Genomic DNA, 13,633 nt, shown 5'->3' on the forward strand with positions numbered 1-13,633 from the left:
CATAACCACTGTTTTGAGTGCCTCATCACGGAGCTCTCCCACATGTACACACATTATACGCGTAGATAAAAGTACGCTTCTCTTGCTCATTGGGCTTTTGTCAACTTAATTCACAGGCCCTTGGGCACAGAACATAAGAGGGTAGAGGAAAAGTTATTCCCACCCTACAGTTTATATATTGTACATGTGAATTAAAATGTGGACAGACTTAAGATGGGAACACTGGTTCACAGACTATTAAATAATCCAGGCACGATTAGCAGGGGAGAGAGGAGAGATACGTATGTATTTGGAGAGACCGCAGAGGCAGATTCAAACGGATTTTGTAGAAGGGAGAGAGGGAGGGAGGTTAGAAAGGGAGAGCAGATAGCTGACAAGAACTCTGTGCCTCTGAGCCTGGATGACTAGGTCCATGATGGTGCTGTTATTAGAATTAGGAAGTAAGAGATAGAAATATCTTAAGAAAACAGGACATGTTAATGGAACCTGCGTGAAGTCTGGCAGAGAGCCTAAACTGGAGATGAGGATTGAGATGATTGCATTGAGGATCCTTAAAGGCATGGGATAAGAGAAAACTATGTTAAACAAAAATGCGGGGAGGGGCCTCAGAGGTGATTTGGGGAAGAAGGAGGGAGTGACGCCAGCTAGAGGTGGGGAGTTAATCAAAGGTGGAGGTGATGAAAGAGGGAAGGTCAGAACATCCATGGGGCTGGAGATTAAACAGTTCATATTAAACTGCATATCAAAAGTTGCAGAGAGGTAGATAAGGATTGAGCACATTCCATAAGAACAGGAAAGAAGGCTGTCATTGGAGGAAGCAGTGTCAGGAGAGAGGTTAGGAGGCAGAGCTGAATTCGGGTGTTGGAGATCATTCTTTCAAAGAATCTTATTGGAGGGAAGAGCATCCCAGGTGCTGAGAACAGGAAGTGCAGAGGCCCTGAGGCAGAACTACGTCCAGCGTGATGGGGAGACCACTATGACTGAAGTCGCTGGAGCAAAGTTGAGAGTGGAAAACTAAAGACCTGATCCCACAGGTCCTTGGAAGACTGTGTAGGGAATTTGGAATAAAGTATGTTGGAAAGTGAGTGGAAAAAGAAATCTCGTAGGAAAGAGAAAGAGACATATAATACCAATAACTTCAGGGTTATCTGAGCCTCTCTTCTGGTTGAGGATTTTGAATGATTCTCAAAATTTAAAACCACCTCAATGATAGCTAAACAGATGATAATCCAAACAGAACCAAGTTGGGGGTGAGGGGGATGAGTAGGGAATTAAAACTATGAAGAGGCATCTTTCTTTTATTCCATTTTTATGTATCCATCTCTTTGTCATAAAGTCATAACATTTTATCAAAATATACAAACAACACAGATACTTCAAACAGGTATAGCTAGAATTCTTATTAAATAAGATCACTGTGAATAGCATGCATGGGTGTTTATCCTGAAAGATGTCTCTCTCAAGAGACTTAGGAGTCATCAAAACATCAGTAATGGTATCATAAAGGAATGGGATTTCTTTGCCCTAGAAGAATTACACATTTCATTTTTTTCTCCTGTTCTAATGTGAGGATGATAATGAGAAACTGCCACTGATACTGAAATCAGCTGAGAATGGATGGGTGGGAAAGTTTTATTGGCAGGAGTAAAATGATTCTATGACTAAATCTTCATTGGATTCTAATTTCTATGTTGACAAGATAACAAGAGTAGGGGTCGAGTCAACCTTTGATATCAATGACACCAACACTCTCCACCTTCCTTTCTCCCATGAATTTCCTCGCTAATCAGAATGAATGGATTTGTAAATCTTAACTTATAAGCTACGTTTATTATGAAGAGTTCCTGTAAGACCCTATTCAGGGCTTCCCCCACCCCTTCCCCCTTACACTTGCACAGGTGTGAACAGAATGAAATGGGTTAATGGTGACTTGTCTGTGGCTGAATGGAATCCAGTGCTACGCCAGGCCATGTGCTGTCTTCGGTCTTGAGAGGTTCAGATTATGCTTCTTGAGTCAACACGTAGGTCATGGACCAGTAGCTGGTGCCCAGGTGAAGAGTCATAACTCAGAGCAGAGCTCAGTTTTCAGATCTTTCACAGCATGGAGATCCATCTTCAAGTAAATAGCTACAGTGAGTAAGAAACTAACTTCAAGACTGGCCACAGTCATCAGTGAAGCAGAGCTAGTTTCTGCTACAGACAAAGCTGCTGAGGAGCTCCCAGGGGCTCAGCCTCTATGGGTGAGTGTTTCTTTTCTTTTCCAAGTTGAAAAGGAAACCAAGGAGTGTCCGCTTGAACCAGTTCACAGAGGGAAGAGGGCAAATCCTCCGGAGAGGCGAGGTCAGGATATCAGCTTCTCCATCCCTGGGTTCATGAAGGAAAAGTTCCGGAACATGTTCTGGTCCATGCTGTTGATCAGCGCCCTGTCTGCGAATGACAGCCGGGGCTTCTCATTCAGGAACTCCTTGTCGAAATTGCTGCAGTCGTATGGCGATTTCTGGATCAGAGTTTAAGTGGTGGGGAGAAAAAGAGAAGATCAGCCACTGAACTCGTTATCTTTGTTTTCACCATCAAGGCTATACTCTGCATGTGAAAAAGCTGGCATCTGCAAATAAACTAAAGTAACACAGCTGATCATATGGGAGTTTTATTGACCGTCTCTCAGACCCCAGATCATCAGTGTTATCAACAGTATAATAAATGCATACAGAGGGATTCTATGAGTTACACATTCAAATAAGTTTACGTGAGGCAGGATTGGCAACCTTCGGGAAAATGGTCAGCCCCAGTCTGACCTCTGATTTTTTAATCTACAGGTGACCCTGGGTGGAGAAGTAGTGGGAGGTAGGGGTTGGGGTTGGGAGTGGAGGAGGGGAGGAGTTTTGCAGATTACACATTCCTGTTCTGTCAACATCCTTCCCTACTGTTCATCCCCTTACCCACAGTCATCTTATTTTTAAGTCATTTTATTTAATTTTTTATTAAAACATTGTATTGCTGTATAACTGATTTACAATGTGTTAGTTTCAAGTGTATAGCAAAGTGAATCAGTTATATATATATATAAAAACATAAAATACTACTCTCTTTTTAGATTCCTCATAAGGACCTACTGTATAGCACAGAGAACTCTACTCTTTAATGGCCTGAATGGGAAAAGAATCCCATGCTAATTTTACTATTAAACCTCTTGGGCTGTCTTCCACAGACAAGACAGATTAAGATGACCTCCCTTCACGCCACCCGATCTACTGGTGCCCATGACCAAAAACAGACCTTTTCACAAATACGGCTCAGTATGGTGTGCGCTTCCACTTTCTAAGATTAACAGCAACCATTACGCAATCTCACCCTTATACGAGCATGACTTAGAGTCAGCCCTTCCACTCTTAAGGGGCCCCCAGAGCTGCTGAGGTCAACAGTTCTCTGGCCTTTGCCCACAAACAGCTGCTTAGACTGCAGGTCACGGAAATGCCTTCCTATGGGAAGCATCTGGAATCATCCCACAAGGAAGGAGTAGATCAAAGGTCCGATTTTTTTGTGCAGAAAACATCAAGTCCATCATAGTCTCTCATGGAAGCCGAGACAAACGACATTGCCCTGATGAGCTGGAACAAGGCAGAAATTACTCTCTAAATTATTAACCTGTGTATTAGAAATGGTGCTGTTACAAATAAGAAGACTGCTCGGGGCCAGCCCTGTAGGACCCTTGGAAAATGTTGAGAATAACTAACTCTTCCTGGCTCGGGGACACACTGCCCTGACTGGCCATCCACCACCACAAGTAATGACAGAAGACAATTTCTAGAGTGGATGCAGTGTTTTGAAATCCACAAGCCTGTGCCACCTGGTGCAAAGATGGCTCATATTCGCCCAGGTCACTGCTATCTTATTCTCAGAATCACCAGGAATGAGGGTAGAGCTGGCAAACGCACCACTTTGCTTTACTCTTAAAAAAAAACTGTGATAAATATGTCTATCCCAATCTCCCAGTCTACCCCACTCTCCCCACCCCCTTGAAATCATTATATGTTTGCTCTCTACAAATACATGGGTCTGTGTTTCTGCTTGCAAATAGGTTCAGCTGCACATTGTTGTAAATTCCACATATTTGTGTTAATATACAACGTTTTGTTTTTCTGGCTTCACTCTATGATATAGTCTCTAGTTCCATCCATGTCTCTGCAAATGACACAATTTTGCTCCTTTTTATGGCTGAGTAACATTCCATTGTATATACATACTACTGGGGAGTTTGTGTTTAACAGGGACAGAGTTTCAGTTGAGGAAGGTGCAAAACTCAGGAGGGTGGATGATGGTGAGGGTTGCACAACCTTGTGAATGTCCTTAGCGCCACTGAACAGTGAAATGTGGTTAAAATAGTATGTTTTTATATTATGTGACTTTTAACCATGATAAAAAAATTAAAAATTGTGGTAAAATGCACATAACAGGAAAGTGACCACCCTGCTGCTGCTGTTGCTGCTAAGTCACTCAGTCGTGTCCGACTCTGTGTGACCCCACAGACGGCAGCCCACCAGGCTCCCCCGCCCCTGGGAGCAGCGTCCCACTGGAGTGGGTTGCCATTTCCTTCTCCGATGCATGAAAGCGCAAAGTGAAAGTGAAGTTGCTCAGTCGTAATTGTTCAGGTGCATTCATATGTTCCGTCACATACCATCTACCTTCAGAAGATATTTTATCTCAACTTTGCTTCATTTACAGTGACCCAGGAAGTTCTGCCCTTGCTCAGGAAGGTTGGTGACTCTTGCCAGTGGGAATTTAGAGACCTGTCTTTTTCTAAGCACCACCTTACTTCTTACATGAAAAAAACATCTACCAATTACCATTAGGGTCTGTAGTTACATGACCAGATGACACGTGTCAGGGAAAATTTCACAAATATCACAGAACACATGGCTCCAAAATTCCTGTTAAAGGAGGCAGGGTTTATGCTCAGGTTTGGGTCACACAGACTTGACCCTGAAAGCCTGAATGCATCCGTGCAAAGCTCCACATTGCATCTCAGGGTTACCTGTCCACACACATATTCGGTCTAAGGCCTGTGTACTCAGTGATCCATTCTTCACGCAGCTGCATTTGCGAACACAGTAAATGAGTTACATCCCCCTCCCCAGCCCCATAGCCTGATTATGGTTAAAGAAGATTTTCTTCCAAGAACAGCACCCCAGAGGGTGGATGGGGAGTCAGGGTCCAGGCAGCCTGGGTGTGATGTGAGGACGGTGCTGGCAGGACCTCAGGGTCCCGGGGGCCCCTTACCACTTTAGGTCTGAATGGTGGGTCGATCTCCTTCCTTTCCAACTCTTCCCAATTGATCTCCCGAAACAAGGGGTGCTGACGGATGTCTCCCCTCACCCCCAGCCGCTTCTCAGGCTCTCTTACGAAGAGCTGAAAGGGAGCAGAAGGAGAGCAATTACTTCTCATGGGATGAACCAGGCTTCTCAGATGCAAGGAGCCTAGACCTCAAGGCTTGACTCCACTAGGAGAGGGGTTTGGCTCTTGCCACCTGATTTCAGAGCCTTCTTTTTCAACTGTCTTAAACTATCGACTCAAGTCAAACTAGTGGCAACAGGTCTACTGAATATTCCAGAGTCTGAGCTTTGCTCTAGAAATGCTGTTTTTTAAATTATCTAGACCTCGATAGAAATCAGCTTTGCCCTATGTTATTCATGAGGCCGCCAGCAAGTCACAGAGGCTCTGAGTCAGGTTCCTCATCAGTAAGGTGAGTGAATCCTCCTTACAGGTCTGTTCTGTGGGTTACAAACACACACACACACACGCAGGTGTGCGCTAATTCCTGGTCTGCAAAACACACCAGCAGAGGGTAACTGACCAGCGTGTGTGTTTGTTGTTTGACTGCCATCAACCGAGTTGGATTTCTTACAAAGCTGCTTTCTTAGGGTCACACTCATGCTCTAAGGAAAAGCTTAGCCTCATGTTGTTATAATTAAATGCTTCAGGGAATCAGGTTAGAAGTATAACAGCTGCCTGAGGCCAAGTGTGCACACACTAGTTTTCTGTTCATTCCCCCAGTAACATGGGGAGTTTGTTCCAAGAGGATCATGAGAAAGAGTTTTCTGAGCCTAGCAGATATACCTGTGAAAGGTAAAAAGAAAATTAGAAGATAAAAGGAATAATGAGAAGGTAATATGATCTCCAGCTTCAGGACTCCAAATCCTTTCTAGTTTTGCACAGATGAGTAAATTATCATCTCGGCCCTGCAGCTGATCCTCCCCACCCTGGTCCTGAAGATGCCCGTTGACCTTGCGGGCAGTCATCATCTCTGCCACAGGGGAGGCTGCACCAGAGGAATAAATGCTTACAGAGAAAGGTTTGATTTCGTCCATAAAAGCTGTCACAAGTGTGGTTTACATTTGTAGGGAAAAGCACATCTCTTACATAAACGGCCAGGATGCAGCTGGAGTTTGTTTAAACGTATTCGACTGTCTGGGCAAGAAAGCAGTGCTGGGACGCTGCGGATGGCCCCCTCCCCTCGACCCCCAGGCTTCGCATCTGCCACTGGAATCTCCCCTCCAACCTCAGTCCCTCCTCAGACGGCTCTTTCTACTAAAGGGAGAGGCGTTTCTGTCTGGGATCAATAGTGTTTCATCATCTTCCAAACAGACAGGACATCCTGGACGAATAAATGAGGAAGAAAGGGGCGTGTCTCTGACCACCGTCAACTGGACAGCCGTGTTCCCGCTGTAATTCTTTAAACCTTAAAGAAGACATTCCCCACAAGTTTTAAAGTTTACTTTTCCTTTAGTTATTACAAAACATTGGCTGTACTCCCCATGCTGAATAATACATCCTTCTAGCCCATCTTGCACCTAAGAGTTTGTGCCTCCCCTCCCAACCCTGTGTTACCCCACCCTCCTCCCCGCTGGTAACCACCAGCTCTCTGTGTTGGTGGGTCTGCTGCTTTTTCGCTATATTCACTAGTTTGCTATACTTTTAAGATTCCACATGTAAGTGATATAGTATTTACCTTTCTGTGAAAGTGTTAGTCGCTCAAGACCTGTCCAACTCTTTGTGACAAGGTCTGACTTATTTTCGCTTAGCATAACGCCCTCTAAGTCCATTCATGTCGTTGCAAATGACAAAACTTCATTCTTCCATATGGCTAAACAGTATTACATTGGATGTGTGTGTGTGTGTATGTATTACATTGTGTGTGTATATATGTATGTGCATATATATACATACATACGTATATAAAACATCTTTATTCATTTGTCATTAATGAAGTCTCAGGTGTTGCTTCCACATCTTTGCTATTATAAATATTTTTAGTTTTTTGAGGAACCTCCATGCTGTTTTCCATAATGGCTGCACCAATTTACATTCTCACCAACAGTGCAGGAGAGCTTCCTCTTCTCTACTTCCTCACCAACATTTTTTATTTGTTGTCTTTTTGCAACAGACGTTCTGACAGATAGGAGGTGACATCTCATGGTTTTGATTTGTGTTTCCTTGATGATTAATGATGTTGAACATCTTTTCATGTGCCTCTTGACCATCCTTATTTCTTCTTTGGAAAAGGTCTTCTGCCCATTTTAATTTTGTTATTTTTTATTTTTTTCATTTCTTTTTTTAATATAAATTTATTTTAACTGGAGGCTAATTACTTTACAATATTGTGTTTGATTTGCCGTACATGAACATGAATCTGCCACGGGTATACACGTGTTCCCCATCCTGATGCCCCCTCCCACCTCCCTCCCTGGACCATCCCTCTGGGTCATCCCAGTGCACCTGCCTCATGCGTCAAACCTGGACTGGCGATTCCTTTCACATATGATGTTATACATGTTTCAATGCCATTCTCCCAAATCATCCCACCCTCGCCCTCTCCCACAGAGTCCATAAGACTGTTCTATACACCTGTGTCTCTTTTGCCATCTTGCGTACAGGGTTATCATTACCATCTTTCTAAATTCCATATACATGCGTTAGTATACTGTATTGGAGTTTTTCTTTCTGGCTTACTTCACTCTGTATCATAGGCTCCAGTTTCCATCCACCTCATTAGAACTGGTTCAAATGTATTCATTTTAATGGCTGAGTAATATGGTACAGGCACAAAGACAGGAGTACAGATCAATGGAACAAAACAGAAAGCCCAGAGATAAATTCTGCCCATTTTTAAATTGGGCTGTTTTTCTTTTGATGTTGAATTGTGTGAGTTGTTTCCGTATGCTGGCTATTAACCCCTCGCTGACCATACCGTCTGCAAACGTTCCCTCTCCCTCGTAGTCTGTCTTCTGGTTTTTTCAGTGGCCCCCTTTCCAGCTGTAACTCTCGCTGGGGCACAGCCTCTCCTGACGTGCGTTTGTTCCGCGCACTACATGCATCCATGCCCTTGCCGGACTAGAGGGTGGAGCCGGGTGCAGACACCACTGCAGTTACAGAGGCCAGTGAATGCTCTGCCCACCTTTCTCAGAGGGTCCATTACTTCTGGGTCTCACAACATTAGGTATAACTCCCTAGAGGGAGTTTCTCTCAAAATGATTCATTAGTATACCTTTGATTTTTACAGAAAAGGGAGCTCAAGGATGTGAGGGCTGTTGGATTAAAATCATAGAGCAAAAGAGATGCAGAGATGAAACTAGAGGCCATTCTTACAATCAGCACATCGCAAAATGGAAACCAGTTTTTATCAGCCCAGCTCCTAGAACCTGGGAGATCTTCCCACAGAGCAAGGACATGGACATTCTACTTGCTCACATGAGAAAGAATGAGCCCAGATTCCTCCACGTGGATTTAAAACCTCTTTCAACAACTGGTTCTTTTTCTTCCCCTTCTTTATCCTTAATTGTCTTTGTTTCTGCTCTACTCAACAAGAAAATTCACTTTCTACATTCACAGTAAATCTTCCCCCTGCCACTGAAACTCTGCAGGTGATTTTTTTTTTTTTTAAGCGGAGGAGGGTATTTGCTAGAATTTAGCTTTAGATTTAGTTTTGTTTTTAAACTTTTTATTTTGAAATAATTATAGGGCCTCAGTCTGCTGTAACAAAACGCCCCAGACTGGGAGGCTTAAACAGCAGACATTTGTTTCTGGTGGTTCTGAGGGTGGGAAGTCCAGGAGGTGCTGACATGGTCAGTTTCCGGTAAGACCTCTCGTCCTGGCCTGGAGGCAGCCATCGTCTTGCCACGGGCTCACGTGGCCTTTCCTTGGCGCACATAAGGAGGGAGCGATCTCTTTTCTCTCCCTCTTTTTGTAAGGACACTAATCCCACCTTGAGGACCCCACCCTCGTGACCCCATCTAAACCTAATTGCCCCTCAAAGGCCTCACGACCTATAACGTCACTTTGTGAGTTCGAGGGCTGAAACATGTGAGGCTCTGGGAGCACGCAAACATTCAGATCATACACGTAGATTCACAGGAAGTTGCGAAGAGAGTAGAGGCGGGTCCTGCACGCCTTTGCCTGGTCTCCCCGAGCGCGTCCATCGTAATACGACGACGGTGCAGGAGGCCGACACGCACACAATGTATGCGCCTCGTCCTGCGCGCTGCATCACACGCGGAGGTCTGGGCGGCCATGAAGACGGACGGGATACAGGACTGCTGCACCACCACAAAGATCTCCCGTGGGGCTCCCCTTGATGGTCACTCCCCTGCCGCCGCGATCCCTAACCCCCGGGAGCCACTAATCCGGTTTACAACTCACAGTGTTGGCCTTTCAAGAATGTTACAGACGTGGGCTCATACAGTACGTGACCTACAGAGACTGACTTTTTCTTCTTTTCACTTTAATGTCCTTTGCTTATTTGGTGACTCAATAGCTCTGTCCTTTTAATTGCTGAGTAATTAAAAGATGGAAACTTGATGTTAGTAAGTAAAAGGCCCATGCCCTTGCTCTAGATAGTTCTCCCAGGTTCTAGGAGCTGAGCTGATAAAATTAGTTTCCATCTTGCACTTTTCATCGCATCTTTCCTCCTCCAACAGGAAGCAATCCTTTCCTCCTCCTCAATCTTCCTCTCCTTGGAAACCACCCGACCCTGGTGTCTTTCTGTGGACTTACTCCCATCATCTCCACCTGGTCTGGGTTACATCCTCACTGTGTCCTTGCCAGGGCGTCTCCTCTGCTGAGCTGGGAGGAACTGGGTTTGGAGGCACAGGTGTTCAGCTTTATGGAAAAGGTAGCTGCAATGTTAGCTTCAGACCCCCCAAGCCTTTTCCTCGCTTTCTTTTTCTAGTGAGTTCTGACAGTCCAGGCCTTTGGAGGGCAGCCTTCATGCTATGGATTGAACCGTGTCCCTTCAAAATCCGTGTATGAATCCCTAGCCCCTAGTGTGGGTGAACTGGGAGTAAGGAGATGCTTAAGGATAATGAGCTCATGAGGGTGGAGCTGATCTGATAGGCGAGTCCTTGTAAGAGGAGGTGTCAGAGTCGTCTGGGAGAACACAGTGCCTGCAGGCAGGAGGGTTCTCACCAGAAACCCCCCCGTCAGGCCCAGACCTTGGATTCCCAAGCCTTCAGAAATGTAAGTAAATTTCTGCTGTTTAATTCGCCTAGTCTATGGTGTTTTGTTACAGCAGCTGGAACCAACTAACATACCTCAATTAACTCCTTCCAAGAGCCAGGGTGTAAAATAAATGTACCAACTGTCATAGTGCCTGAAGCTGCCATTATGGAAAAGCAAAATTGTTTACATTCAATGCTTGTAACTAATTTTTACTGTTGTCATCTTTTTTTAAAATTGGTTAATTTTGAAATTAGCTTTCACTTTATAGATGTGTTGTTCAGTCATTAAAAGGGAACTTGATTGGTCTTTTGGGGAGTTTTCTAAGTTTACTGCCTGTTTGGATCCATCAGAAAGCGCAAGCTGAAGGTGTACCGGTTCAGATTTTTAAATACCATCAACCTTGGGCTGGGGCTCCTCTGGGGGCTCTGTCAGCACTTCAGAGTCAAGACCTTGATTCCTCATGGAGAACTCCACAGCCGCCTCTACATATGAAACATCCTAGTCCAGCTAACAGTCGGATGAGAGGCTGAAGTGTATTACGCAGTATAAATTTAATTCTGAGCAGTTCTTCATGAGAAAAAAGGAGACTGGTGAAAAAAAGATAGGCCGGATAATCTTCTAAGTTTGGATTTAAAACCACTGATAACATCTGATGTGGAAAGATCCTATTCTCGTCCCCTTTTCATTATAAGAAGAGCAGAGCTAAAAATTATTTCCCTAAGTGACTTTTTATTTTAGCTAGCTGATATGAGTTGTCAGGAATCAAAACTCTGTTTTGTTCAAAACACCTGCATTTGCAGTTCTTCTTAGATCTGCTGGCTCTTGGTTAACACTTGTGGGTCTTTTTGATCCACATAGTCGCTGGAACAGCTCAGTAAATGTAGGTGCTTATCATGATATGTAATTAGCATGTTGTATGAGCATGAGTTTCTTTCTTTTTTTACAACTTACTACAATCACACTGTACTGGTGTTCTGCATCTTCAAAAGAGGAGAACTTGAAGTTTAAATCTGCAGTTGGCGTTCCCATGCAGTGTGTGTCTGTGCAATGGACTGATTCCCTGGGCTCTCCTGGTGCATGGTTAGTGATCTTGGAGTCTGTAGCACTGGGTTCTGGTTCTTTTTTTCTCTGAAGTAATCTCCTTTCTTACTTTTGTTTGCCTTTGGCTGTGCTGGGCCTTCATTGCAGGCTCTTCTCTGGCTGCAGTGAGTGGGGTGCTCTCTAGCTGTGCTGCGGCGGCTTCTCTTGCTGCGGCCATGGGCTCACGGGCTCAGTAGCTGTGCTGCATGGGCTCAGTAGCTGTGCTGCATGAGCTCAGCTGCTCCACAGTATGTGGGATCCTCCAGACCAGGACTCGAACCTGTGTCTCCTGCATTGGCAGGCAGATTCTTTACCGCTGAGCCACCAGGGAAGCCTGCCAAGGCTTAAGTCTGGTCTATCGCAGGTGAGGTCTGACTCCTACTTTGATAGTAAATTCTGGAGATCGCTGCTAAGATGATAAGAGCCTGCAGTATCAAGGGTTCCGGGTGAAAAATACATCAGTGTCTCCTGTGGACTCGCGTCAGGAATGTGGCAGGAGGGCTGGCCTGCGTCCATCTGGACAGCCCCTGGACTCTGCTCAGCAGGAGTCTCACCCACATGGAGTGTTGCTGGCTTAAGGTTTCATACAGAAGTTGGGTTGAGGGATGAATTCAGCAGCCTGAGTCTCAAGGGCTTCATTGCAAATTGTCTCCAATTACAGGCATTTCCAAGACACCTGGTAGAATCCCATACAAAGCCTTGGCTTTATCTTTTTTTTTTTTTTTTGGCCATGTCATGTGGCTTGTGGGATCTTAGTTCCCTGACCAGGGATTGAACCTGGGCTCTCTGCATTGTGAATGCACCGAGTCCTAAGTACTGGGCCACCAGGGAACTTCCAAAGTCTTAGCTTTAAAACCCGTCAGATTCAAAGAGCAGGCAGCCCCCAGGCATACAAGAGCAGTTGTTTCTCTTCATAATCTCTCTGCCCTCTTGCTGTGTTCGGTCTGAAGCAGAAACCCAAGAGTTGGAGACGAAGGGAAAGCGCACACAGTTGGTCCTCTGTGACCACACTCTCTTCTCCAGAAGTGAGCAGCTGCCAGCCGTGAACCTGGCTGGAGGAAAGGGAGCTGGAAGTCTTTGCTCTCAAGTTAGGACTGATGTAATGACTTATATCTTGGCCAGGACAGCTTTAATTTCTCAGCAGAGACAGTGTTTTCTGACTTAGGAGTGACAAGAACTTTTTCTTTTATCTAAGAATGAGCAGAAAGCCACACATCTTACCCACATCTTCATCCAGGGTAAGGGGGAGACTTTTAATTACGTTTCAGGATCAGCGTTATAATTTGATATCTGTACACATTACAGAGTGATCACCACTGAGGTCTCATTACCACCCATCAGCACAAGAGTTGATCCGCCTTCATCTGTTTTTGCCCAGTCCCCTAACCCTCTTCTCTTCTGGTAATCACGCATCTGTTCTTTGTATCCATGAGCTTGTTTTTATTTCATTGTGCTTGTTTGTTTCCTTAGATTTCACGTGAGTGAAAGCACATGGTACTTGTCTTTCTCTGACTGACTTATTTCACTACCTAGAACGCCCCCTAGATCCATCCATGGTGTTGTAAATGGCAATATTTCATCTTCATGGCTGAGTAATACTCCATTATACGCATCTCACACACAGCATAGCTTCCCCTGTTCATCCATGGATAAATGTTTAGGTTGCTTCCGTATCTTGGCTATTGTAAACGATGCTGCAGTGAACACAGGGGTGCATATATATTTCCCAATTAGTGTTTCCATGTCACTCGAATGAATAACCAAAGTGGAAGACCATATGAGTGCATGGCAGTTCTATTCCTAACTTTTTGATGAATCTCCATACTGTTTTCCACAGTGTACCTATCGATTTACATTCCCAACAACAGTGCATGAGGTTCCCTTTTCTGCACATCCTCATCAGTACTTATTTCTTGCCTTCTTGATAACAGCCATTCGGACAGGTACGAGATGACAGCTCCTTGTAGTTTTGACTTGCGTTTCCTTGGTGAGCGATGTTAAGCGTCTTTTCATGTGCATATTAGCTACCTGTATGTCTTTGAGAAACCGTTTATTCAGATCC

At 44.7% G+C, this 13,633-nt stretch overlaps 1 protein-coding gene across 2 annotated transcripts in view; it reads right to left on the reverse strand.

Moving 5' to 3' along the window:
- PRKCQ (protein kinase C theta) overlaps positions 1,287-13,633 on the reverse strand; it is a 93,525-nt gene continuing 81,178 nt past the window's right edge. Inside the window, exons 16-17 of one of the 2 annotated variants that reach the window (XM_013968553.2) lie at positions 5,278-5,406; positions 1,287-2,497 (exon numbers count right to left, since the gene is read on the reverse strand). In XM_013968553.2, coding sequence (XP_013824007.1) covers positions 2,342-2,497; positions 5,278-5,406 — 285 coding nt within the window. In that variant the 3' untranslated portion in view covers positions 1,287-2,341. The remainder of the gene's footprint in view (positions 2,498-5,277; positions 5,407-13,633) is intronic. The other variant, XM_013968554.2, reaches the window with a different exon arrangement.

The sequence above is a fragment of the Capra hircus genome, chromosome 13, assembly GCF_001704415.2.
Source record: "Capra hircus breed San Clemente chromosome 13, ASM170441v1, whole genome shotgun sequence".
NCBI lineage: Eukaryota > Metazoa > Chordata > Mammalia > Artiodactyla > Bovidae > Capra > Capra hircus.